At 50.2% G+C, this 26,687-nt stretch overlaps 1 protein-coding gene across 1 annotated transcript; it reads right to left on the bottom strand.

Annotated features, from left to right (window-relative positions):
- Window positions 1-5,336: 5,336 nt before the first annotated feature.
- On the bottom strand, window positions 5,337-12,359 carry LOC121099493 (loricrin-like). The gene is made up of 6 exons (XM_040618518.1): window positions 12,233-12,359; window positions 11,666-12,151; window positions 11,204-11,587; window positions 10,861-10,980; window positions 5,779-7,021; window positions 5,337-5,595 (listed from the first exon to the last, which is right to left on the bottom strand). The coding sequence occupies exons 1-6, from the start codon at window positions 12,357-12,359 to the stop codon at window positions 5,337-5,339; spliced, it is 2,619 nt and encodes an 872-aa protein (XP_040474452.1).
- Window positions 12,360-26,687: the final 14,328 nt, after the last annotated feature.

Raw genomic sequence — 26,687 nt, 5'->3', positions numbered from 1 at the left:
AAATCCAGCCTCCACCAGCTCCCAGCCTCATACTGGAGGTGAGCTGCAGCCGCTCCAGCCTGCAGAGAAAGGCAGTGGGATGCCGCCCCAGCTCCTTGTTCAAGCTCTGGATGCAAGAGCATCCTCCTTCTCCCCTGACTTTATTACGTTCTTCCATCATCTAGCTCAGTTAACACCTCAGCTTGTGGAGTGCTTTTTGGTACAAGCCTCATGAATCGGCCAGGTGGGACAGTGAATAAGAAATATACTTTCAAAGTGTCTTGTATTTTCTGGTGGGTTTTTTTTTGTTGTTGCTGGTTTTTTTTTTTTTTTAACTGAAATTTTGAGATGGTTTTTGGTCAGTGAGTTGAATAGATAAGAAGATTTTAAATACTCCAAACTCTAATCAGTTTTCTGGAAGTCTCTTGGAAGTTGTTTGAGGTTTCTGAATTCTTTTGCTACCTTTGATGCTCTATCAGGTGAAGCAGGGAAAATAACAGAAATCAATAACGAAGTGGTAGATTTAAAAAATATAAGTAGATGCAAATTAATGATAACACTGTCTAATTTTAGAATGGAGTTTAATATGGCTGATGACAAAACCTTGTGTAATGTTCCCTGCACCACAGTCTTACAACATTTTACAGTGTGAAAGATAACTGTTGTGGCACCAAACATGGGGATAGATCTCAGAAAATTTTGCTTTTTGTAAGTTGTGGTGTTTTACAAGCACTGGGGCAAAGTTTTCTGGATTTTTGTTGAGCTAAAAGGTTCAAAATCCCTGCAGGTCAGTGAAAGCAGCAATGGTAAAAAATATTTTTTAAATGTGATTTTTGCTTTTTTGTCTCCCTTTCAAATGGGCACAGATCTGTGGGTGTTTTTTTCCTTCATTACCAATACGGAGGAGTCAAAAAACCCCAAGGATCAGTCCCAAAACACTGAATGATTGGCAAATACTGCGTTAACAACTGGCACTGGATGTTCAAACCTCCCCCGTGCTATCCCACCAGCACAGCGCAGAGGAACCATCTTCTTCCCGTGCCTAATTTAGGGATTGATCCTATCAAAAAATGTCATGAAGCAGGTTACTGCCAAGAAGCAAACGAGCTTGGTCGAGTTGCCTCATGCAACTGGTGCAAGTGTTAAGGTTTACGTGCTCTGACTTACAACATCCCCTGCAATCTCTCTGGGCCAGGAGCCTGGCGTGTAATTGTTTCCAAGTAAACAACCTTGCACTCCCAAGGTCACGCTGTAAATAATAATCAGTTGGAAATCACCTGGGAGCTTTGCATATCTCCTTAATGTAGCTCAGAGCCTGGCCTACGTACCCGTGCAGAGGCTGTCGGCAGGGCACGGTGTTTCCATTTGATGGGGACAGCACGGGGGAAGCTCTGGCCTCAGCAAGAGCCAAATCAAGAACCTTCTCTTGCTGTGGAAAATGATGTATTTTAATTCTATTAAAATTAAAATTAATATTACATTTGAAGGTGGTTGGAAAATATATATCCAAGAAGTTGAAGGTAAATCTTGTGTTGTGAAGGAGGCTCCTTGAGTGTCTGGCTGTATTTTGAGTGAAGGAGCCAGAAGTTAAAGAAGTCATTCCAATAATGGAATTTCCCACAGACGATGAAGTTTTATTTTCCAACCCACGAGCAAAAGGAGATGGAGAGAAGAATCTTTCCCCGTCACCAAAGCACAAAGCACTTTTCCCAGCAGTGCTTGCAGCAACGTTGCTAGCACAGCCCCACATGAGGAATGCAAAGCTCCCCGACCGGAATGACACGGATGGGGAAAAGCCACATTGGGGCATATCCAAGGCACTTTTGCCTGAGCAGGGGGGGCTCCTGTGTCAGTCACTTCTTCTGGCTGGGGGGCCAGTGACTGCTCTTCTTGCTCTGGTGGGCCTCGACGTCGGGAACCACCACGGGACATTTCTGCTGCGTGGCCTGGGGGGATCCACCTCCTCCAGAGCTGAGCTCTGGGCCTGAGCATCCCCCGATGCCATAGCCCAATCCTCCGCTATAGTACTCGGACCCACCACTGCCACCCCCTGTTGTTAAGACGTTTTCTCGTGGTGATGCGTTGTATCCATACCCAGAGTCTCCTCCCGCAGTGATGCCCAAGTACCCACTGTGGCAGCTGGATCCTCCACCGCCCCCCGCGCTGCCAATGATGTTATGGCCCGAGTCCTCACTGCTGCACCCCATTCCCCCACCGGTGCCATAGGTTGGGACTGTCCTCCCTGCAGTGCCCCAGCTACATGTCCCCCAGCTGTCATCACTGGTTATTACAATAGATCCACCACTGTCACATCTGTACCCCCCTTCAACACTGTAGGGGGATGATGTTGGCCTGGGCTGGCAAGATGAAGGTCTCCGGCTATAGATGACCGAACCTTCCCCATCCCAGGACAAAGAGCCATGTCCCCGGATGCCTGAGATCCTCCCACTGCCCGTGCAGTGTCCTCTGTGGTGCAAGGAGATCTCGTTGCTGTAGCCCCTATTCCGCCGGCCACATCTCCCTCGGAGATAGTGATAAATCTGAAAGAGGAAAAAAACCTCAACAATCAAACCTGCACTGTCTTGCTTACTTTTGGCACCATGGCAGGTGGGCAGGTTTCAGGTGATGTGGTCAAAACCAGGTACTGCCTAGCTCGTCTTCAAATGCAAGAGTATTTTGACTCTTACTGGGAGAGCTTTTCTCTTTCTTATCTCCAAGATACATTTCTAGCGAATTAAAATCGGAAGTATAATCTTTTAGCATCTAGTAACTGCCATGGTTTTCCCCACTCATCTTCATGACTGTAATCACAGAGCTGTAAAAACAGCAAGGATTGTCCTTGTTCCTGTTTTCAAACTGTTGCAAGAGTGGCAGATCAAAATTTCCATGCAAGATGACGTTGCCATCTGGGTTATTGCCATCATTGCGTAGTGCCCCAAAAAGGTCTATACATAAAATAATCGGCACAGCCATAGAGGTATGTAACCATTACGAAGTACACCATAGGCTTGCAATTAAATAATATAAAAAATGTGTCCTGCACGTTGCAAACGTGTTCAAAACTGAAAAGACTGTGCAGTCACCACATACTAGTCTCACTAGAGGCTCATCTGGGTTTTCAGCCTGCTGAGCCCTGTGGGTCCCAGTCCAGTGACCTGACTTCACCTTGTTTCCTAGTGATCTGATCTGTGCCACAGCAAGAAACCCTACAGGTCCTGAGAACTTTGCTGTGGATGCTCAGGCAGCGTGGGTACTGCTGCAAGCACATGTCAAGATCTCAAATGAAGATATTTCCCATGAACGGAATAATAAAGTACCAGAAAAGAGCAGACTTACCCTCCTCAGCCATCGGAAACACATTTAGAAGATAAAAGTCGACTGAATGAGGAGCTTTAACAGACAGGAACTTTTATACGGCGTTCAACATCTACGGGAAGTGAGACACCCTAAGGAATGGCAAGGATTTATTTACCAAACTCTGATTTCAGTGTTTGCTTTGACTCATGACATCTGATCAATATCTTTCCTTCACGCTGCTTGTTGAGTTGCATGTGGCAGTAATTGCTACTTCTGCTTAATGATCCTATTCCTGTGCTCCTGCCCTGAGCTACCGAGGACTGCTTCAGCCCCCAGCGAGGTGGCAGCACAGGGGGAGACTGGGGAAGGTGGGTGGGAGCATGGGTGTAGGGAAATGCTGAGCAAGAGGGTTAACAAGTGTGGGGCAGAGGGTGGTGGTGACCAGGTCCTGCTCAGGGAAGGTGCAAGAAGGCTGTGGTTCAGCAGTGTGGCAGGGCTTGTGGCTCAGGACATCGCTGCAAGGGTGGATGTGATCCGTGGCTACCTGGGAGAGGGGAAGGCAAATGCTCAGAAAGCGTCTGGTGGCCACACAGCATATTGATCCCTCTGGCATCTCACTGGTGGCTCCAGTGGGAGATTTTCTGAGGAAGACATTTGCCTCCAAACCAGAAGCTTGTCAAAAGTGAAGGGCCTGGCTCAGATATTTTGCAAGGGCACTAGAGATGCTCTGAGAAAGCTTAGAGAGACTTGCAGAGGTGTGAATGTCCTAACAGCTAAGCCCACTGCGGCTGGATTATTCCTCTAATGAAGGATTATGCTTCCAAGTGCCTTCCTTCTGCACTTTCATATGCAGTGTCCTTCTGGAAAGAGCATCAAGGACTCCAGGGAGACTGATGTGGAGGGCTACAGGGGAGATGTGTCATGGCCATGCTGGTGGTGCTGCTTGACACGATGCTCCAGCTCAGCCCCGCAGCATGTGTCTCCTGGGCTGGACTCGATCTGTTCAGCTCTGAGACATTTTGCCGTGGGGACAGTGAGTGCCAGAACTGGCAAAAGGCCACGTCTACTGGGCAGAAAGCAGTGCACAGGGGAGGTGGTGCTGCCCTTAGCATTCCAAAGCAGATTTCAAAATCTTGGCTAAGGAGAGCTTTAAAGCCTGGAGGCATGATTTGGAGTGTGTGCCGTCGCCTGAGGGACTTGCTGCTGGGTTTATTTCCTTCTGCCTGGCCCAGGGCTGACTTGGCTGACTCAGTGTGTGAGGCTTACCCTCTGGGTAGAGATGTTCTGAGGTTTGCAGATCTGGGAGGGAAGGGGGAGGATGGCAGGGACGTGGACATTGGCATGGTGTTGTTGGCCAGCCTGAGCAGCAACAGCTGCTGTTGAGGCTTGGCCCTATCCCTGCTGATCAGGACTGAGCTTGGTGGTCATGTCTCCCAGCAGCAATTCATTGCTCCACAGACATGGTCATTGGGTGCTGGTACCTCAGAGGACTTAGAGCCATGAGCTGGGATGGCTGCACCATCCATGGGAGCCAGTAGCATGTTGGGTGCTGTGGTTACTTGACATCTTAGGCTGTGCTGTTACTCTGTCACTGAGTCCGGGCGAAAACGAAGGTACAGACTCTCTGGGGCTATAACCTGGGTGGATTTAGAGCTGCATTTACACCAATGCACTATTGAAACCCTCATCTTCATTAAAATAGGAGTGAAATGACTCATCAGATAGACTTCCACTTCCAAGACCATCAGATGCTGGTTGAGAACACAAGAAAAAAAAACAACTCTCCAAAAAGGCAGCTTTGAGATATTATTACATTTATTGGATATTTAAAATGCTCTTTGGAAAAGCAGCAGAGCCTTGCCAAAGGCATCCCAACACCAACAGCCGGGGACACGGCTGTTAATCCTGGAGTTCTCAGCACGGGGATGCAGTGTCAAGGGAAGACAAGGGAAGAGGACACGCTGGGGAGAAACAGGCCCAGAGATCCAGGTCTGGAGGAAAAAAGGTGACATGGCAGAGGCAGGGCTGTTCTTGCTGAGTGCCGAGGCCACCGGTGGCTGTTACTTCTGCTGGCTGGGGGGCCAGTGGCAGGCCTGCTTGGTCTGGTGGGACTGGATGCTGGGGATGACAATAGGGCACTTCTGCTGCATGGACTGGCAGGACCCACCGCTGCCCCCTCCGGAGCTGATGATGATTGTATGGCCTGAGGAGCCGCCACTGCCACCACTGGATCCTCCACCGCAGCAGCCAGACGACCCGCCACTGCTTCCACCTCCAATGATGATCTTGCCTCCTGAGGACCCACCACTGGATCCCCCACTGCACCATCCAGAGGATCCTCCACTATCTCCTCCTCCAATGATGATCTTGCCTCCTGAAGACCCACCACTGGATCCCCCACTGCACCATCCAGAGGACCCTCCACTATCTCCTCCTCCAATGATGCTCTTTGATCCTGAAGACCCACCACTGGATCCTCCTCCCATGCCACCCCAGCTGGACCCACCACTGCAGCATCCAGAGGACCCACCACTACCTCCACCTCCAATGATGCTCTTTGATCCTGAAGACCCACCACTGGATCCTCCTCCCATGCCACCCCAGCTGGATCCCCCACTGCAGCAACCAGAGGACCCACCACTACCTCCACCTCCAATGATGCTCTTTGATCCTGAGGACCCACCACTGGATCCTCCTCCCATACCACCCCAGCTGGATCCTCCACCGCAGCAACCAGAGGACCCACCACTACCTCCACCTCCAATGATGCTCTTTGATCCTGAAGACCCACCACTGGATTCCCCACTGCACCATCCAGAGGATCCTCCACTGCTTCCACCTCCAATGATGCTCTTTGATCCTGAAGATCCACCACTGGATCCTCCTCCCATGCCACCCCAGCTGGATCCTCCACTGCAGCAGCCAGACGACCCACCACTGCCTCCACCTCCAATGATGATCTTGCCTCCTGAAGACCCACCACTGGATCCCCCACTGCACCACCCAGAGGATCCTCCACTGCCTCCTCCTCCAATGATGCTCTTTGATCCTGAAGACCCACCACTGGATCCTCCTCCCATGCCACCCCAGCTGGATCCTCCACTGCAGCAGCCAGACGACCCACCACTGCCTCCACCTCCAATGATGATCTTGCCTCCTGAGGACCCACCACTGGATCCTCCACTGCAGCAACCAGAGGATCCTCCACTACCTCCTCCTCCAATGATGCTCTTTGATCCTGAAGACCCACCACTGGATCCTCCTCCCATACCACCCCAGCTGGATCCTCCACTGCAGCAGCCAGATGACCCGCCACTGCCTCCACCTCCAATGATGATCTTGCCTCCTGAAGACCCACCACTGGATCCTCCACTGCACCACCCAGAGGATCCTCCACTACCTCCTCCTCCAATGATGCTCTTTGATCCTGAAGACCCACCACTGGATCCTCCACTGCACCATCCAGAGGATCCTCCACTGCTTCCACCTCCAATGATGCTCTTTGATCCTGAAGACCCACCACTGGATCCTCCTCCCATACCACCCCAGCTGGATCCTCCACTGCAGCAACCAGAGGACCCGCCACTGCTTCCACCTCCAATGATGATCTTGCCTCCTGAGGACCCACCACTGGATCCCCCACTGCAGCAGCCTGATGAGCCACCTCCTCCACCACCTGAGCTAATGATGATCTTCTGGGCAGATCCCCCACTGCCACCGCTGGACCCCCCTCCCATGCCATAGCCTGAGCAGCCCCCACTGCAGCAGGATCCACCTCCTCCACCGCCCGAGCTGACTATGATCTTGCCAGAGCCCCCGCTGCCCCCGCCGTAGCTGCCCGATCCTGAGCCCCCGCAGCAGGAGGAGCCCTGTGCCTGGTAGCTGGAGGAGCTGCCCCCGTGGCAGCTGGAGCCCCCGCTGTGGCATCCGCTTGACTGGGATGACGATTCATGGCAGCCTCCGGAGGTCTGTCTGGAGCACATCTTTGAGCAGTGACCCTGCAAGGAACGGTGCTGTCAGAAAGGAGCGTCCTGGATGTGCTACTGAACCTTCACAGTAACCCAGACATGGAGGGGTATCCATGAAATATCCTGTTTGCCCCATCTTCGGCAGTGCTATAGGTATGGCAGCTTCATCAGCTCCCTCATCTGTGCTGGACTGCAGGAAGGACCTGTGATGGAAATCACCCAGGGACCACTTTGCAGGTCACAGCAGTTACCAAAAAACTCTGTGTGCAGGAAGTTTGAGAGTACTTACAGAGATCTGCACACATACTCTGACACACTCAGAGCCAGTAGTCTGTAAAACTTAGTCCCACTATATGCCCTTCTGGATGTATAGTCTGCTAAAGCTCACAGCAGCTGAAAACTCAGCCACATTTGTGCGCCCTTGGAGTACCAGCTGCCTTTCTGTAAGCAAGGCAGTTCTGGTGGCACACCAACTGGTTTTCAGTCAACCCCATCCAGTGTCGAGCCGGCATGGTTCCTTCACTCAAAGCATGCTCGGAGACCAACTGGTGGAGCAACCTCTCTGCATAGGGGTTCAAAAAGTTTCCATATCAATGGGCTTACCTTCAGTGCAACTGGAAATGCGTTCAGGGCTTGGTGGCAGGTGTATGAGGAGCCTTGGGATAGGTGAGCTTTTATATCGTATGCACTGCGCTCCTGAGGGAAGTGAGACACCCTAAGGAATGCTGATAGATTTATTTACTGAGCCTGGCTTTAGCTACCTCCTTCTTTGACTCACTTGCAGCAGATAGGTGATACGAAGGAGATGCAGCAATGACGTTCAACGTTGCAGTTGCTAGTTCTACCTAATGATTCATTTCCGTGAGTCTTGCTTGGAGATGTTGTGGGGAAATGGCTTCTGGGGGTCTACCCTGGGGGCTCCCCAATGCATTTCTGCTTGGCTGCATCTTCTTGGGTGCTCAGCAGAGAGTGGAGACAGAGCAGGTGCTGAGGGATGGAGGCTGGAGGGAGTTAGGGCCAGAGCATGATGGAAGGACAAGGGTGAAGGATTGCTAGAGTGGAGTCCCAGGAAATTTTTGGGAAAGAAGGTTTCCTCAAGGACTGGGAAGATGGGAATCTGGATGGGGAGCAGCAGCATGTCCAGCCTGCTGGGAAAGGCAACCATGTGCTCAGCAGGCCAGATGTATCACCTCTGGTGGGGCAGTGCATCGCTTTGGAGCTCCTCAGCCCAGATTCATTTCAGAGGGCCCCATGAGGATGGCAGGGACGTGGGGGCCATTTCTCCTCATCCTTTTGGGAGCCCAGGGTGGACGATGAGGGTGGATTGAGCAGAGAGGTCTGTGCTCAGCTCCAGCTTCCCAGGGGCCCAATCACCGGGCTGTTGTGGGGAAAGTCTTGAAAACTTTCTGTTTGCAAAGGTGCATTTGAAAGCCTTCAAGACCCTGCCCTTGAACTCTAGGACATTAAACATTTCCTCTGTCTCAGCAGGACCCATTTTATGAGGGTCCTGCTTCACTGGCCAGGCCACCCACACCTGAGGCTGGGAAGGCACCTGCACATTTTGCTTGTTGCAGAATGACAGTTTGTCAGCACAGTTATCGCAGCGTTGGCTGCTATGTTTTGCAGCAGCTTCATCCTGTCACTGCGTCACGCATGCTTGGAGGCTGACAACAGCATCCACCCTCACGGGAGGTTGAGTAGAGGAAAGTGTAATTGGGGGGTTTGAGCTGAGAGGATGCATGACAGTGACAGCAGGCTGCCAAGCCCTGTCACAATGAACATAATGTTGAGCATGCACGCAACTCCATTGGTATGGGGACAGGACCATCAGCACCAGGAACGTGGATGCAGGGGGCTTCCTTAATTTTTCTTTGAACTCCCTCCAGTGGCCTAAGCTCCACTCCCATCACCAAAGTGGAATCTGAGTCTTACTGCAATTCTGACTCTCGCATGTGAGGTGTAGGCGTTGCGCTACCGAGCATCGTAACACCTTGATCCCTTCTCTGCATTTAACCTGTAAGGACTTGCACAAAGGGGCACCTAGGATCTGTAGCTCTTCATCACCCAGGGTGTGAGGGAAGGCTGTGGAAGCTCTCAGCAGGGGTGGTGAGAGGTGCTTCTGCAAACCCTAGTGTGTGGAGACCTCAAGGCTGGACCCTGCAGGGACTGGAAACGCTGAACCTGCAGGACACACACGTGTGGCACTTGCCATACGTGGAGGAAGAGGGTGGCTGGAACCACAGCTGTGGGAGGGACCGGCGTTGCCACAACTCCCCCCAGGTTAAAGAGCAGCTTTAATAGCTATGTGGGGCAAAGGCAAGGGTGGATGCAAAAGGCTTCACAGTGGAGCTGCCCCAGATTTGGGCCACGCCGCCTGTTTTCTGATGCCCCATCTGGGCCCTTTGCTGCCCTGCAGTCCAGTCACCCTCTGGATGGGCTGGGAGCTCATGCTGTCTCATTGCAGACACCTCAGTGGATGCTGCCTTGGTGTGCATGGCTAGGAGAGAGAGAAAAACCTTGGCCAGATCCTACAACCCCTTTTCCCAGCAGCTTCTTTCATGCACAGCAATGCTAATGTTCAGAGCATGGGATGTGATGAAGATACTGCTGGTGAGAGAAGAACTCTCCAATTTTTTTGCAAAAGGCAGAAGCGTTTGCACGGCCAATGATCTGTTTATTCCTAATTTTGTTTCCTGCCTACCAGATGGGTGTGCAAGATGGACAAAACCCCCTCTTGGCTTAAAATGTGGTGAATGCAAGACTGTGATCACACCTGTCCTGAAGAGGACTTGCTGCTGACTTCAGCACAAATGCTACTGAATGTTTCATACCATAATGAATGTGTTTCTTGCGATAAATCTAGAGAAATGGAGTACATAAAAACGCAACTGTATTTCCAAAAAATGCTGCTGTCTGCTTGGGAAAACCCTGAAATGAAACTCAGATTTTGTGGTCTGCTTACTCCTCTGGGAAGGGAAACTGAGGTGGAGCTATTTCCTGGATTAAAACTGCAGCCTGGGTGGACATTATTTGCAAGAAGGTGGACATTATTTGCCAGAGGGACAATGATCATCTGTTTAAGCCACAAGGTTTCTCTCAAGCAAGATGTATTAATAACCATCTGTTCCAGCACTGCAGGCTGAAGAACATATCACAGCTGAAGGCATTTGACGTATTATTCTCTTTTTGAAAGCAAAAAGGGGACTGACAAAGGATAACAAAAACCTTGTAAAAGCAGTTCTTTCTGTACACAGCAATCTTTATTTCCCTTCATATTGGGGGGTGAGGTGAGCCATTTGGGAGTTCTCAGCAGGGGGATGCAGTGTCAAGGGAAGACAAGGGAAGAGGACACGCTGGGGAGAAACAGGCCCAGAGATCCAGGTCTGGAGGAAAAAAGGTGACATGGCAGAGGCAGGGCTGTTCTTGCTGAGTGCCGAGGCCACCGGTGGCTGTTACTTCTGCTGGCTGGGGGGCCAGTGGCAGGCCTGCTTGGTCTGGTGGGACTGGATGCTGGGGATGACAATAGGGCATTTCTGCTGCATGGACTGGCAGGACCCACCGCTGCCCCCTCCGGAGCTGATGATGATTGTATGGCCTGAGGAGCCGCCACTGCCACCACTGGATCCTCCACCGCAGCAGCCAGACGACCCGCCACTGCTTCCACCTCCAATGATGATCTTGCCTCCTGAGGACCCACCACTGGATCCCCCACTGCAGCAGCCTGATGAGCCACCTCCTCCACCACCTGAGCTAATGATGATCTTCTGGGCAGATCCTCCGCTGCCACCGCTGGATCCTCCTCCCATGCCACCCCAGCTGGACCCACCACTGCAGCATCCAGAGGACCCACCGCTACCCCCCACCTCCAATGATGCTCTTTGATCCTGAAGACCCACCACTGGATCCTCCTCCCATGCCACCCCAGCTGGATCCTCCACTGCAGCAGCCAGACGACCCACCACTGCCTCCACCTCCAATGATGGTCTTTGATCCTGAAGACCCACCACTGGATCCTCCTCCCATACCACCCCAGCTGGATCCTCCACTGCAGCAACCAGAGGACCCGCCACTGCTTCCACCTCCAATGATGATCTTGCCTCCTGAAGACCCACCACTGGATCCTCCACTGCAGCAACCAGAGGATCCTCCACTACCTCCTCCTCCAATGATGCTCTTTGATCCTGAAGACCCACCACTGGATCCTCCTCCCATGCCACCCCAGCTGGATCCTCCACTGCAGCAGCCAGACGACCCACCACTGCCTCCACCTCCAATGATGGTCTTGCCTCCTGAAGACCCACCACTGGATCCCCCACTGCACCACCCAGAGGATCCTCCACTGCCTCCTCCTCCAATGATGCTCTTTGATCCTGAAGACCCACCACTGGATCCCCCACTGCACCATCCAGAGGATCCTCCACTGCTTCCACCTCCAATGATGCTCTTTGATCCTGAAGACCCACCACTGGATCCTCCTCCCATGCCACCCCAGCTGGATCCTCCACCGCAGCAACCAGAGGACCCACCACTGCTTCCACCTCCAATGATGATCTTGCCTCCTGAAGACCCACCACTGGATCCTCCACTGCAGCAACCAGAGGATCCTCCACTACCTCCTCCTCCAATGATGCTCTTTGATCCTGAAGACCCACCACTGGATCCTCCTCCCATACCACCCCAGCTGGATCCTCCACTGCAGCAGCCAGAGGACCCGCCACTGCCTCCACCTCCAATGATGATCTTGCCTCCTGAGGACCCACCACTGGATCCTCCACTGCAGCAGCCTGATGAGCCACCTCCTCCACCACCTGAGCTAATGATGATCTTCTGGGCAGATCCCCCACTGCCACCGCTGGACCCCCCTCCCATGCCATAGCCTGAGGAGCCCCCACTGCAGCAGGATCCACCTCCTCCACCGCCCGAGCTGACTATGATCTTGCCAGAGCCCCCGCTGCCCCCGCCGTAGCTGCCCGATCCTGAGCCCCCACAGCAGGAGGAGCCCTGTGCCTGGTAGCTGGAGGAGCTGCCCCCGTGGCAGCTGGAGCCCCCGCTGTGGCATCCGCTTGACTGGGATGACGATTCATGGCAGCCTCCGGAGGTCTGTCTGGAGCACATCTTTGAGCAGTGACCCTGCAAGGAACAGCATGATTTTTACTCTAGAGCAGCCAGTGTTGTCACGGGGTTTCTGCCATCCAGAAGGACCTGTGTCCAGCCCGATGACCTTGGCAGACCATCTCCAGAACTGAAGAACTCCCTTCCTTCTCTGTACTTTGTGCTCCATAGATCCCAGCCACACACAGAGCCTTTTGCTAACAGGTTCCTAGGTTGCTCAGGTTAATGAACTCGCCACTTAAAGTTTTTTATCCCATAGCTCTTCCACCTCCAGCTCTATACTGATGAAACATGACTCTCAGCAGTGCGGGTTGATCCTGCTTCTGCTGATATCCACAGATTTAAACTCATCAGTGCAACCTTCCAGCCCTTCAAGCCACTCCCCATCAGACATCACTTTACCAAGACTTTTATCTTTTGCAAACCTGAAGGTAAGAGAATTGCTCCCTCCAGCAGAAATGGACTCACCCTTCTCAGCTGTGACGACGTGTCCCACAGAGCAAAGCTGAGCATATGCAGCACCGTGGGATCCAACAACTTTTATACCCTTTCTCCTTTCCCCAGTTGGGAAGTGAGCCATCAAAAGGAATGGTGATCGGTTTATTTACTAACTTAACTGTCCTCCTTCAGCCCACTTGTCCTGACTCACTCAGTCAGATCAATGCCTCTCTAGTGCATCACTTCCTAGGCTGCCTGCAGTTTGGCTGCAGGTGTCACGTGTGAGCTCGGCTCCCGCAGTTGACTTTCAAGGTGGGATTGCAGGACTCCAGCTAGCACCCTTGGCTTGAGCTGGGAGGTGCTGATGGGGTGGTGACGGTCAGTGGAGGGGACTGTGGACGCCCATGTTTATTGTGCTTTACAGACTATGGAGACGCCCAGGGGAACGGTTAAGGCTGCACTGCATAGGATTGCTGTTGCTGGGGCAGCAAAGGAATCTCACATGCCTGTTCTTCTCCACTACACCAGTGAAGCTTTGATCAAGATTTTTGTTTGACCGCCCCTCTATGGACAGTTCAGAGGTCAGGCAGGCTTTACACTGGCTCTGAGAGGAGTGGTGTTCCCTGTTTTAGAAAGGAGTTAAAGTGCTGCAGGTAAAGGATACCAGATCCAACATCCATCCAGTATCAGCATCTTGATAGCTATCATCCAGAAGGATGATTTCATCCGAGTTTGGGAGGTGGCCCTAGTGTTTCTGAGGAAGGAACAAGATCTGAGGATGGGATGTGTTCCTGCTGTCACCCGGAGAACCTCTGAAACTGGGCTCCTGGGTTTCTTGGTCCTGGGACATTTCTGAGTGTAGGGACATTCAACAGCAACACTCCCACCTCCTCGAAGTAGGACCCCAGGCTTTTTTTCAGCACCGTGCAGGCAATGGCAGTGTTTGCGCAGCTCCCAGTCACTGGTATTTTAGCACCCTATGACTTTCCATAATACGGTCTTAGGTAACTCAGCTGTTCCAGTGGCCGCATGGGCTGGACCAGCTCATCTGGACATGTGCTGAGAATGCTCGTGTCCCTGGGGTCCCCAAGGAGGAGAGGACAGAGGATAGAGGGATATGTAAATGTGAAGCTTTTACCCACTCTAGGTGCGGGTCACCCTTTCTCCTCTGGGACACTTCCAGCCATCTGTCATCTGCCTCATGTAGAACAGTGCAAGCAGAGAAGGTTTATTTTCCTTTCCCTGCTAATTGCCAAAGTATACCACATCAAAGAAATCACTTCCCATAGGGAAACTCCCTCTGAAGACTCATACCTGGAGCTGTGTTTTATTCATGTGGGAACGAGGAGATCCCTAGTTACTCTAGGCTTTGCATCTCAGCCCTTGGCAGGGGCTTTCTGAAGTCCTGTCCCTGCCTAGGAGTTCACAGCTGGAGCCAGGGTTGCAGAGACACTTCATTTCTTTTCCACAGCTGCCTGGTGCAGCTGGAGCATCGAGAGCTCCTGCACCACCACGCACATGCAAGGGCTTCACCTTCACACCCCTACTAGTACCTTGTAATCTTTTATACTAGAGTTATTTTGCATCTTTTCTCTCCCAACCCATTTAAAACTTCCTTGGGCATTGCATGACGTTTTGGTGAGGTAGAGAGACTGCAACATTTAAGTTTGTGGTACCTTATCTGATGGGCAAAAGTCGGGATCACAAGTAGCAACAGATGTTAGAAGATGACCTAAGAGTGTTTAGTGAATCCAGCATCTCCCCTACAGGTGGGTTTTCAATGCACTTGTGCTCTGGAGCTTATTGCAACAGCATTAGTTTGGAATAAAACCATAATGAAGGAAATAATGCAAATGCCGTGGTATAAAGCAAAATCGAACAACTCAGACACTGAAGCTCTCTAGAACTGCAAGTTTTATTGCTTAGGCAAGCACTAGAAAATTGAGGCAGATAACAGACATATGAAACAACCCTGGCTGGAAGTTATTGATACACAACAGCAGAGGTTCTGGTCAGCTGGGGAGCTGGACAGAAAAATCCCAAGGAAGAAGAGAAAGGAATGATGCAAATATTTTTAAATTTAAAAGAGAAAGAAATGTGAGGAGTGTTTGAATCTTGGGATTTCTTGATCTGACAGTCCCTTCTGCAGACACTACTTGTGTTTAGTCTGCGGTGGCCAGGAGATTGGCTGGGTCTGCTGTTGAATGGATAGACCTCCAGAACTGGACGAACCACCTCCACTGCCACCTCCTCCAATGATGCAGATGGATCCTTGACCCTGGTGGCCTGAACCACCACCACCTCCCCCTCCTCCTCCCATGCTGCCACCTCCAATGCAGATGGAGCCTTGGCTCTGGTGGCTGGAGCCACCTCCTCCTCCTCCCCCTCCTCCTCCCATGCTGCCACCCCCAATGCAGATGGGGCCTTGTCCCTGGTGGCCTGAACCACCTCCTCCTCCACCACCACCTCCACCAATGATGCAGATGGGGCCTTGGCCCTGGTGGCTGGAACCACCTCCTCCTCCTCCTCCCATGCTGCCGCCTCCAATACAGATGGGACCTTGTCCCTGGTGGCCTGAACCACCTCCTCCTCCACCACCACCTCCACCAATACAAATGGGGCCTTGGCCCTGGTGGCTGGAACCACCTCCTCCTCCTCCTCCCATGCTGCCGCCTCCAATGCAGATGGGACCTTGTCCCTGGTGGCCTGAACCACCTCCTCCTCCACCACCACCTCCACCAATGCAGATGGGGCCTTGTCCCTGGTGGCTGGAACCACCTCCTCCTCCTCCTCCCATGCTGCCACCTCCAATGCAGATGGGGCCTTGACTTTGATGACCTCCTCCACCACCACCACCACCACCACCACTGCCAATGCAGATGGGGCCTTGTCCCTGGTGGCTGGAACCACCTCCACCACCACCACCACCACCACCACTTCCTCCACCAATGCAAATGGGGCCTTGACTCTGATGACCTGAACCACCACCACCTCCTCCACTACCACCACCACCACCAATGCAGATAGGGCCTTGTCCCTGGTGGCTGGAACCACCTCCACCTCCACCACCACCACCACCACCACTGCTTCCTCCACCAATGCAGATGGGGCCTTGGCTTTGGTGACCTGAACCACCACCTCCTCCTCCTCCTCCACCACCACCACCAATGCAGATGGGGCCTTGGCCCTGGTGGCTGGAACCACCTCCACCTCCACCACCACCACCACCACCACCACTGCTTCCTCCACCAATGCAGATAGAGCCTTGGCTTTGATGACCTGAACCACCACCACCTCCTCCTCCTCCACCACCACCACCAATGATGCAGATGGGCATTTTGCTTTGGTGGCTGGAGCCACCTCCTCCTCCTCCCCCTCCTCCCCCCATGCTGCCACCCCCAATGCAGATGGGGCCTTGTCCCTGGTGGCCTGAACCACCACCTCCTCCTCCACCTCCACTAATTATGATGGGGCCTTGGCCCTGGTGGCTGGAACCACCACCTCCTCCTCCTCCTCCTCCTCCGCCTCCTCCTCCCATGCTACCACCTCCAATGCAGATGGGGCCTTGACTTTGGTGGCCTGAATCACCACTGCCTCCGCCACCACCACCTCCTCCTCCTCCAATAATGCAGATGGGTCCTTGTCCCTGGTGGCCTGACCCACCACCACCTCCTCCACCTCCGCCGCCGCCGCTGATGGATCCTTGGCTCTGATGGCCTGAACCTCCTCCTCCTCCTCCAAAGGAGGATGATGATATGTGAGTCTGATAAATAGCACCACCACCACCGCCCCAGCTGCTGCCGCCTCCTCCTCCGTGGCAGGATGATCCTTGGGTCTGGTATCCTATAGATCCTCCTTCACCACTACTGTGGCAAGATCCTCCTCCACCACCCCCATGGCATGAACCTCCTCCACCGCCACTGCCATGGCATCCACCAGACTGCTCAGACATCCCTTGACCGTCACCCTTCTGCTGGTGGGAGCCCATCGTTCCAGATGTCGAGAAGTCCTCCAAGAGAAAGAAAAAAAAACCTTAGCAAACCCAGGGGGAGTAAAATTTGTGTTACTGTGCCTCCCCATCCCCTTCCAAAGACAGGCCAATATATGAAAATGTCTTCTGCTCCCTTTTTTGCACCCCCCATCCACCTCTGATAGCTAATGCAAAAGGGTATTGTCAGCCTCAGGAATTTATGATTTAAAATGATTACCATGAAAGATCTAGGAAGTTTCCAGCTCATTCCATATCCTTTGATCAGGTCTTCTACAAGACCTCCTCTATCCATATATAACTGGTCTTTTTATTTCCTAGGACAGGTGCAACCGTAATCTTTCCTTAATAATGCCTTCTTACAGCAAGCTGGCAAGAGTGGTGTGCCACTGAAAGAGGTACACAAGGCTGTGGTGCACCAGAATTACCCTTATCCAAATGTGGTCTGGGAATTGTGAAAGGATTGTAATGCTTGGGGATAGGTATTAATATTCCATGTCATACAAGAAACAAAGAACACAGGTCGTCATTTGCATAACAATAACTTCGTTGCACTTTGAAATGCTTCAATCTTGCTTTCAAAAGAGTACAGTGACTGTTTTATTTCTTCTTTAAAAATAGAAGAAAAAGGAACAGTCAGTGGGAAAGATGTCAGCAATGCAAAAAAAAAAAAAATACCGACGCAGCTGCACAAAGCTTCATCAGCATGCTCTAGGTCACCACTTGCAAAGGCTTGATGGGTGCCTGTGCCCAAGGCTGAAACCTACAGGGATGCTGTGAAGTTTGAGCACTTCTTCGGCACTGAACCCCACCACAGCCCACATCCTTGTCTGCAGGCGGTAGTACTTTATAGTCCTCTATCAGGTAAGTGACAGCTCTACTAATGAAAACAATCTACAGGTCAGCAGGTTGAAGTGTCCAAACATGCCAGGGGAGAAAGTGGTTCCTCCAAGAAAAATGGTAGTCAAAAGAGAATGCTTTCCCGTTTAGATAAAAGGCTGGAAAATGAGAATAGATTTCCATTTTGTATTTCAGTTCCTTTGTTTCCCACTCCTTGTGAAGTACCTGCAAAAAGTCTTTTTTCCTGCCCTTTTTAAGTTTTATATTTCAAGAGTATTTAGGAGCTGCCACATGGTGTTGGGCCCAATGAAATCAGAGGGGCTCCAAAGACCATCTTCTCTATGTCCCAGCTCTCCCCCTTTTTTGTGGGATTAAGTAATTCCACAGACTGAATCATTAGGAAGTAAAAACCTGACTGTAAATAAGGAAGAATTTTTTGACTAGAGACCCAAACCCCATATTTACTCCCACCTTTTCCAGTTTAGCATTCCAAGGCTAATCAGCCAAGCTAGTTTTCATCAGTAGCATGAGATATCTTACCGTGTCCCACGGCACGAACCAGTGGAAAGAAGTCAAATGGAGTGAACAAACCTGGTGTGTGAGAACTTTTATATAGTATCTAGTCCTCCTCTTGGAAAGAAACAATGATTGATTTATTTACCAGCCAAACCCAACCACAACTACCCACTTACTTGGCATAATCTTGGGCTTGTCATTTCTGATTGGTATCTTCCTTCCACCACCTCTTTTGTTTTCGCCTATATTAAAGTTATTGGATGGCTCCACCTACTACAAGTAAAGTGAAGAAATGGAGGAAAGCAGAAATGCTCTTGGATTTTCAGAAAAACAAGTGGTTTATTTTCACATCTGCCCTACACAGAGGGGTCCAACCTTCCAGAAAGGAAACAGGAGGTGGCAAAGAGAAACTTTTGTCTTTATAGACATAGATAATTTATCTCTCATTCTAGAAAATGTTTCTGAACACCCAGACATGGCTCTGGCATGTCATTATATTGTGTTGCAACTGGCAGACCGGTAGGAGTGTATTATATGTTTCTAATGACACCCACGTTATTGCCAGGGGCTGTAGGGACACACATTGGATGCTGGTCCAATGAGTTTAAGTTTCCCCAAAGACAACACATGCCTATACAGCCAGAGCCTGAAGTGATGCAAATCTGGGAGGCTCCAGGTGATTTATAGCCTTGGAAGATTTGACCTACAGAAAAATGGAGGAAGGAAGCCCAAACAGCCAAAGAAGCAGTGAAGTGGTCTTCACGTAGCCTTGCAGTGGTGTAAGAGCAGCTGGTTTAGGACTCTGACCATTTTGGTTTTACCCCTGCTGGCCTGCAGAGACCTCAGCATAAGAACAGAGGGGACGGTTGTCCTCTCTAATAGTAATGGCAGCGAGCTGGTGGCACTGCGAGAGCATGGAGAGCATGGTGACCACATCCCTTCCCATCATGGGAGTCATCTATAGCCGCACAGGCACTGGAAGAGGTGTCTTTGCCCTCAGGGTGGTGGACTCATAGCTTCATTGGTACTTCCTGGTGTTTTTGCTTAAACTGTGCCTGACATAGCCAGGGGACATGGCCAGTTTACATAATTTGAGCTTTAAAGAAAGTCCAAAAGCTATTTCATTGACACATTCACTGGTAGTTATATACACAATAGCAGTGAGAAATTCTCGGATGTTCTGGGCATTGACTACGTTGTCATAAGCAGAGTGAACATAACAGAAAAGGAGCAGTTTTGAAAAAAAATAATCAGGACAATACTGGGAGTTTTATATCCAGTGGGCAGATAAATATATAACAAGCTCTTTTTAAACCTCCCAGGAGGATATAAGAATAGTGAAAGGCCCTCTTGCTGAAAGAGTATTGTTTATTGCAGGCTGCACACAGTATTTTGATACATTTACTCGTGGGTTAAGAGATAAAAAGGGTCATCTTTGTCATTCTCCTCTTGTAGCACCTCATCCCTTAACCGTAAGGGCCGCAGGGGGCTTTAGTCTGGATATACAGTTTGCTCACACTTTTTATGTCTTTTCTTCTGCCAAACTGGAATTATTACCAACAGCAGCAGCAAGTTCCTCCAATAAAACCCTCCAGCTGCAGGCAAGCTCTTAAGTGGCAGTGCTGGAAGGATCTTTCACTCAGATGGAGCTGACTGAGGCAGCCGTAGCTTGCTTTATTATTTCAGAGCCACGCTTTGTGACAGAGAGCCCTAGGCTGTGCCACCCGTAGTGTCTGCTGGTGCCTCCTTCCTTGCTTTGCCCGTGTGCGTTTCCTGCCCTGGAGCATGAAACCTGCTCAGCCTTATCTCATCTTTGCACTCCGATGATGCTCTGCTCTGCCAGCGGTGCCTGTCAGCTTTGTTGACAGCCCCCCCCCCCCCCCCCCCGCATGGCCACCCTCCTGGGAGGAAATAGGATAGGTATCACCATTGGTGGCAGAGGACAAGAGACCCTCTCCCAGGAACACAGTGCTCTGCTGAAGGCTCTCGCCTGAAAGAGGTTTTGTGGGACAGCTGCAGGGTTTTACCTGTAAGAGCCCCCAGAATATATTTCCATTGCCTGTTAGAAAAACCTTTGGAAGTCTATCAGCCACCCTCAGTTTTCAAACACCTGTAAAAACATGCAACGTGCAAAGCCATATTCTGGGTAGAAAAATATTCGTACCACTAGTGGGTTTTCTTTTATTCCAGCAAGGAGACAGATGGTAACTGTATGATGTGTAAAATAATGAAATTGGACAGCAGGCTGCAACCTCGCCCAGGAACTAAGGAGAGTGACTGGGGCAAAATATTCCACTATAATTACTGATTTTTATGAAAGGCTTGCCACAAAACACAGTTCATTGCTGCCAGTTAAAAGGAACCCAGCAGATGCAGTACCTGGTGATCCTTGTGTGGCTTGCAAGTGATGCTACACCAGGTTCTCATACACCTCCAGCTGCTTGAGAGTATGTGGATGAGTATGCAGGCAGGTAGAGCCAAATAAATAAAATAAAAATCACTTCCCCTTACCACCTTGTCTTTCCCTAAGGTTTAGTACAGTACTTTCTACAATACGACTGCTATTTTTATATCTAGAAACACCCAGCTGAGACTATACAGCTCTTAACATGATGGAGACACAATCACAGGTAATATCAAAGCCCCTCTGTGATGTGCCAGGACTGAGGAGGTAAGTAGGGCAGGGAAGATAGATGTTAAGGGAATCACTGTTTGTCTGAAAACCAAATTAAGGGCTGTGGTTGTAGCATATACTTAGCATATCTAGAACAGCTTGTTTATCTCTGCTCTTAAGATCAAGGGCAGTCAGGATGCAGTGGTAAGAGGTTTAGCATGTTCTGGCACATAAAAGATGAGTCCTGGGATTTTAGGTACGTGTGCTGGGGAGTGGGGCATAACAAAGCTTGACTTGGTTGTTCTAAATGAGGCTTGTTAGCTTGGTTGGGCAGGTCAGAGCAGCACAGAGGTGCTGGCATTTTGTTAAAAGGACTCATTGCAAGCAGCAAAACAGTAGTATTTCCACACTGTTAAGGGACAGAAAGAAAATCAGAATCTGAGACCATATTCCTGCATTTCAACAGCAAAGTTGAATGCTCACCTTAACTGATATCAGCTTTACAGCTAGTCTCAGTCCTGGCTGAGCTAACCGAGGTCATTCATCTGTTAATTATAAAAGTGCTTTGCTTCCAGCCAGCCACTCCTCACTACTGAAGGCCCCTTTTCCTAGGTATATAAATGGGAGTTTCAGTACCAAAGACTAGAAATCAGAGAAAGCAGAATTATGTCCCTGTTTTACACACAGGGGAGCGTGATTTGGGAAAGTCTCAAGGCTGGGGCTTTAACCAGAACTTTAAATTCCCAGTATAATGCCTCATCTCCAGATAAAACCCTCCTTAACTGAAGGAAAATCACATTGCAGAGGCAGAACTCCCCAGCATCTGGGGGGGGGGGCAGAGCTCTCTTTAAGTGATTTAATGCAGAGACCCCCAAAGAACACTGTGTGCACTGAATATTTTTGTGCACTACGAAGCACAGCTTGGAGGGTGGAGTATAATTGCCACAGAGGCATACGTGTTCTCATGATGCGTTTGCTCGATACCTCCTGATTATATCCTCTGCGTGGGTTATGAAAGAGGTATGATCCTCACATCCATCTGTAAGAGAGGGCCACGCTTCTGCTGGATGACGAGTAGCAGCTGGGATGGATGTTGGGGTGACCAAGGCACACGGGAGGTCTGAAGTTTCATAAACTCCAGTTTCTGAAGCCCTTAGATTATTTTCTGCTGAATTCTGTATTCCAGCTTTTTGCACATCACAGGCTGGTGGGTAAGGATGGGGAGGCAAAGACAATGTGGTGGTGGGATGGAGGATTCTCTTCTGTTCCTTGATGTAAACCATCTCTCCCTGAGATTCCAGTTTCTCCCTCAGTAGATGAATATGGCAAAACATTTAATAAAATGGCCTAATGCACCAAATACCTGCGATGTTCAGCATCTCCATATGATGCACATTGGGGCACTGTGGGACACTTGCGCCAGCGAGGTGGACACAGGGCACACATTGGGCAACTGGAGTGTGATGTCTCCCTTGCACCCCAATCTGCTCTGAGCCTTTAGGGACTGGCCTCAGTGGTCCTCACAAAAGGCAGTTGTTCATGAAGAATATTCAGAACAGCTTTATCTCTTCATCAGCTCACTGCCACCAAAGCAAGACCTACCCACTCTCACCCGACAGGCAGCCTGCCCTTACTGCCAGACAACTCGGTGATGCAAGACTCGCTGCTGGGTACACCAGGCACCCAGACAGCAGGTGCAACATGTGTTGGCAATGGCTGACAGTCCCTGGCCAGGATTGATGCCATTCTTTGTTTGTGGTGGTAGCCCCTGCCCTGTTGCAGTCAGCACCCTTGTCCTGCGGACGTGGATCCACCTCTACTGAGCAGGAATAGCTTTTCTCCTCCCCACAGCATCACTTCTTCTTCACACCTGTCCCCTCACTTCCCATCTCTTCAGATGAGGCACAGCCTGCCTCCCTGCCCACTTAATCCTTGGTGTCAGATGGGTGCAGGAAGGATTATTTCTAATCTGGAACTGTTTCTGCCTCCACCCCTTGGGTTCTGCTTCTATTTTTGGGATTGAAGCTTTCAATCCTTCCCCCTCCTCAGTACCAGCTCTTCCCCCCAGGTCTGCCCATTGAGAAATTGCCCTTTGGCCCTTATTGCAATACTTAACCATCTGTGGTCTTGGGTAGGGTGCTTTCTGTGAGTATTTCTCCTAATTTCAACATGATTTGTATCTCTCTGCCAAGGAACGTGGACACAGTGATGACAAGGTTTGTGTACCCCAAGAGGACCAACTTTCCCTTGTTATTACTAGACCGTGGCTTTGGCAGTTGAACAGTCAGTTGTCCGTCTGTGGCTTCCTTTCCTGGTTTCACTTTTATCTGGTCCCTGCAGTTTACCACGTAAATTAAAGCCATGGGCACACCCTGTTTTTGGTTTTCTTCTTTCCCCCATCTTAGTTCCTCATTCTTCCGAAGCTCATTGGGAGATTATCCGTGTTACGATGGAAAGTTGGGAGATATGAAACAGGATGACTTGGGCCCATCCTATTGGTGGAGGTAACGCTTGTCCAGCACTTCAGCTTTGCCATGGCATGAAGCAAAGCTCACACTAACACAAGTTTGTCTGGCTTTAAATCACAGAGGCAACATCAAAGAAATGTCCTTGAGATCAAAGGGTTTCCAACTGCTCTGCTCAATATCCGACAAAATTTGGTGGCAGGCGTGCTTGGATGCTATACCGCACCTGGAGTCTGCTAGGTACCAAAGAGCTGGTCACCTCAAATGGTTTTTAGCTCACTAGGTTATGTGTGGAAGTGATATACTTTGCTGATATCAGACTTAGATCATAGCATAAATGTTCTACCAAACAACAGAAGGCAATTATTTTTCCTGTTATTTCACTTTTTTCAACCAATGTTTGCTGAATGTGATAAGAGACAGCAGCGCTGGCAAACAGAAATGATTACTATTAAATAACTGAAATGTCTACTGAAAAAAGTAGAATATTACGAAAAAAATTATACGTGGGTCTTTACTGTTTCCTCTGGCATACCTCAACCTAGAGACAAGCCTTACCAAGTAAGATAGTAACAGGCAGATAAAGCAAAAAGGAGGATAAGTCAAAATTGAGCAATAGCCCCGCTACATTAGATATGCAGATCTCTTATCACACCCACAGTCTCATCACTGAGACATTTTGTAATGACAGCAAAGATTGAAGCACGAAGGGTAACATGATGAAAGGCATCGCGGTGCTGCAGGCATGGTGCCCTCCAACACCACAGTTGCCCTTCCCCTCCACAGCTCTGGTGTTGGCAGCCATGGGGCCAGATAGACCCAGGCACGAGCATCATGAGTGTGATGAGGAAAGCAACAGCACATCCTGTGCGAGAGCCACATCACGGGAAGTGGCTGGTTTCTGAAAGCTCCTTCCTGGTTTTCTTGCACACACAGAGCACCCAGCAAAGCCCAGGCATAAAGCAATGCAAATCCCACAGTAATAAGCTACTACCTTCCTTCAAAAGTAAATCTTTGGTCCATATTGTTTATGTAATTCCAGTTCCAATCAAATAAGCCCATTACCCCTGGTATTAGATTTCCCACATCTTAGATGGTGACCAGAGAGCAAGCTCCACGACCATGGCCACCTCATTAGGTGGCAAAAGGGCATTTCCTTCTCGGATGGGGAAGAGACACAGAAGGGACCACCAGCACCGTACCCACCCCAGAGTCCTGCAGGGTGGCTGAACAAAGACGCATCACCTCCTGAGCCAGACTTCCTGCCCTGATAAGGGAAAATGTTGTTTGCCAGCCAGCTACGGGGTGTTCAGGCTGAAGATTACTGGTGCGTTCAGCTCAGGGCTGTGGCTGAGACACATCCATGTTTTTGGAAATGGGACATGTGACAGGATGCTCATGGGAAGCATCTGGCATCTGCCCACTGTCCAACCCACTGGCATCAGGTGCAAGGAATATTTTAAAGTCCTTTGGCTTTGATGAAGCTGTTCCTGGGTTACAGCAGCGTGAGAAGAGCCAGGCCTTTCATTTTATTTCTTTTTATATATATATATAAATAAATTCACAGCTTATTTACGCAGCAGGCTCTCCTCGGGGAAGGCAATTCTGCTGTCTCCCAGTAAGCCCAAGCAGGCAGGTCATGCCCTCCCTAACTCAGGATTTCAAGCTCTTCCAAAAGAGAACAGCATTCATGGCAAAGGGGGGCAATAAACCTACACGGCTGTCTTATTTCACCACCTGCAGCACTAAATATTGGGGTAAGTCTATTTTATCCTGCTTTGCACCAAGCATTTTATCTTCACATGCAGGAGTTTTGCAGAGCCCATGCACAATACCCCATGGGACTGGGTTACAGAGGAGATTGGAGTGGTGACGAGGTGATGGCCACTGCCTTAGCACCTCATTCCCTAGGAGAATCTCCTCAGCAGCAGGCATTTTTTCATTCTCCCCTCTCCGATAGGGATTAGGAGCATTTCTGGGATGCCAGGAGAGCTTGCTTGAAGAACACTTCATTTGTCACCTGAGCATCAGCAGCACTCAAAATGAGTCATGTCCAACCTCATTTTACTGTCCACTATGGATCCATGGTGACAATGGCTGTGTGCAGGACACACTCCTTGGGAAGACGGAGCTGCTCATCACCTGGCAAGTTTAACTGCATAGCTTCCTATTTTTATGATCCACCCAGCTGTTTAGTGGGTCATCTGCCCAGTTTTTACCTATGACACTGATGCAGCTTCCTTCCCATATTATTCAGCTGGTTTGCACCAGCCCATTAAAATTACAGTCCTCAAATGGAAAGTCATAATTGCTCCATTCATTATCATCAGTGGTCATATCCGACAGTTAATTTATTTGCCTGGGAACTCCCCATAGGCTTCACAAGAGAGGCTTCTAGACTAAATCAGGATCAGCTTGTCTGAGAGTAAGGTGAGGACAGCTGGAGTAAGAAATGCCACCAACACAGGGGACCCCTTCCAATGACCCCAGCTCATGGCACCACATAGCTACCTTGAATTAGGCCACAGGTTCCACCAGAACCAACTCTGGTTTTAAGTTGATAACTTCAGAGCAGGGGGAAGCCTCATGGCTCCAGGGCATCATGGTTTTTAAGCATAATTAGGAAATTCCCCTTCAACAGTGGATTCCTAGTTACTTACATGGGGATGCCAGTCGAGGACAGCAAAACCAAGATCTGTTTTATAGGACAGAGTAGGGCACATCAGAAACACTATGTTCTGCATGGGGCAGGGACACCTGAAGAAGGTCTCTATGACACACATTCCAGGGGGAAGAGTCCCCCCAGATTTTCCTCCTAGAGTTACATGCACAGCACAGCTGTATGGCAATGCAGGTCAGTCCCCTGCACCCTCATCCCATCAGCACCACCCAGAGAAAGCTGAAGGGACTTGGGGTGGAAGGGAGAAAGGCAGCCTCTTCAGACTGCAGTAAACCTTGTTTCTTCCTGCAGTGAAAAGACTTGCTATACACAACCAAGGGCAGCAATGGAACCAGATTTTCTCCTTTCAAAGCCTCCAGCTGCTTGTAGCATCCCCACAGGATACAAGCAGGGCCATGATATGATGGGCCCATGCAGGAGCTGATGGTGTGGACAGCCACATATAAACTCCCAGAAACTCGAGTCAAATAGCAAGTCCCTCAGGAGTGGAAAGGAGTTGGCACGCTTGCATCAGGGATCTTGTGAGGTCTGTGACCTCCACAGCCAAGGAAGATTTAGAATTTGGCCTTTGCAGCTGAAACCCTTTGTTTCTCACAGTAATGTAATATTAACATTTGTCAGGTTTACCTCTTCCTTCCTTTCAAAGCTGGCCCATTTCTGCACCACTTCACTTAGTCATGGGCAAGCCAGTACCACCACACAGGAGTCTCTAGCATCATATACCTGCTGTTCTAGATCCCCTTGCTGGCCTGTGTTGCATCACTTTATCACTGACTTTACAGCCCGAAGT

This window comes from Falco naumanni, chromosome 20 (assembly GCF_017639655.2).
Source record: "Falco naumanni isolate bFalNau1 chromosome 20, bFalNau1.pat, whole genome shotgun sequence".
Taxonomy (NCBI): domain Eukaryota; kingdom Metazoa; phylum Chordata; class Aves; order Falconiformes; family Falconidae; genus Falco; species Falco naumanni.
This window is presented reverse-complemented; position numbering and strand designations above follow the sequence as displayed.

Coding starts and splice junctions, on each gene's coding strand:
- LOC121099493 (XM_040618518.1), bottom strand. CDS start 12,359: ATGTGCTCCAGACAGACCTCCGGAGGCTGCCATGAATCGTCATCCCAG. Junction 10,981..11,203: donor CATTGGAGGTGGAGGCAGTG/GTGGGTCGTCTG, acceptor CAGGTGGTGGAG/GAGGTGGCTCATCAGGCTGC. Junction 5,596..5,778: donor TCTGGATGCTGCAGTGGTGG/GTCCAGCTGGGG, acceptor TGGATGGTGCAG/TGGGGGATCCAGTGGTGGGT.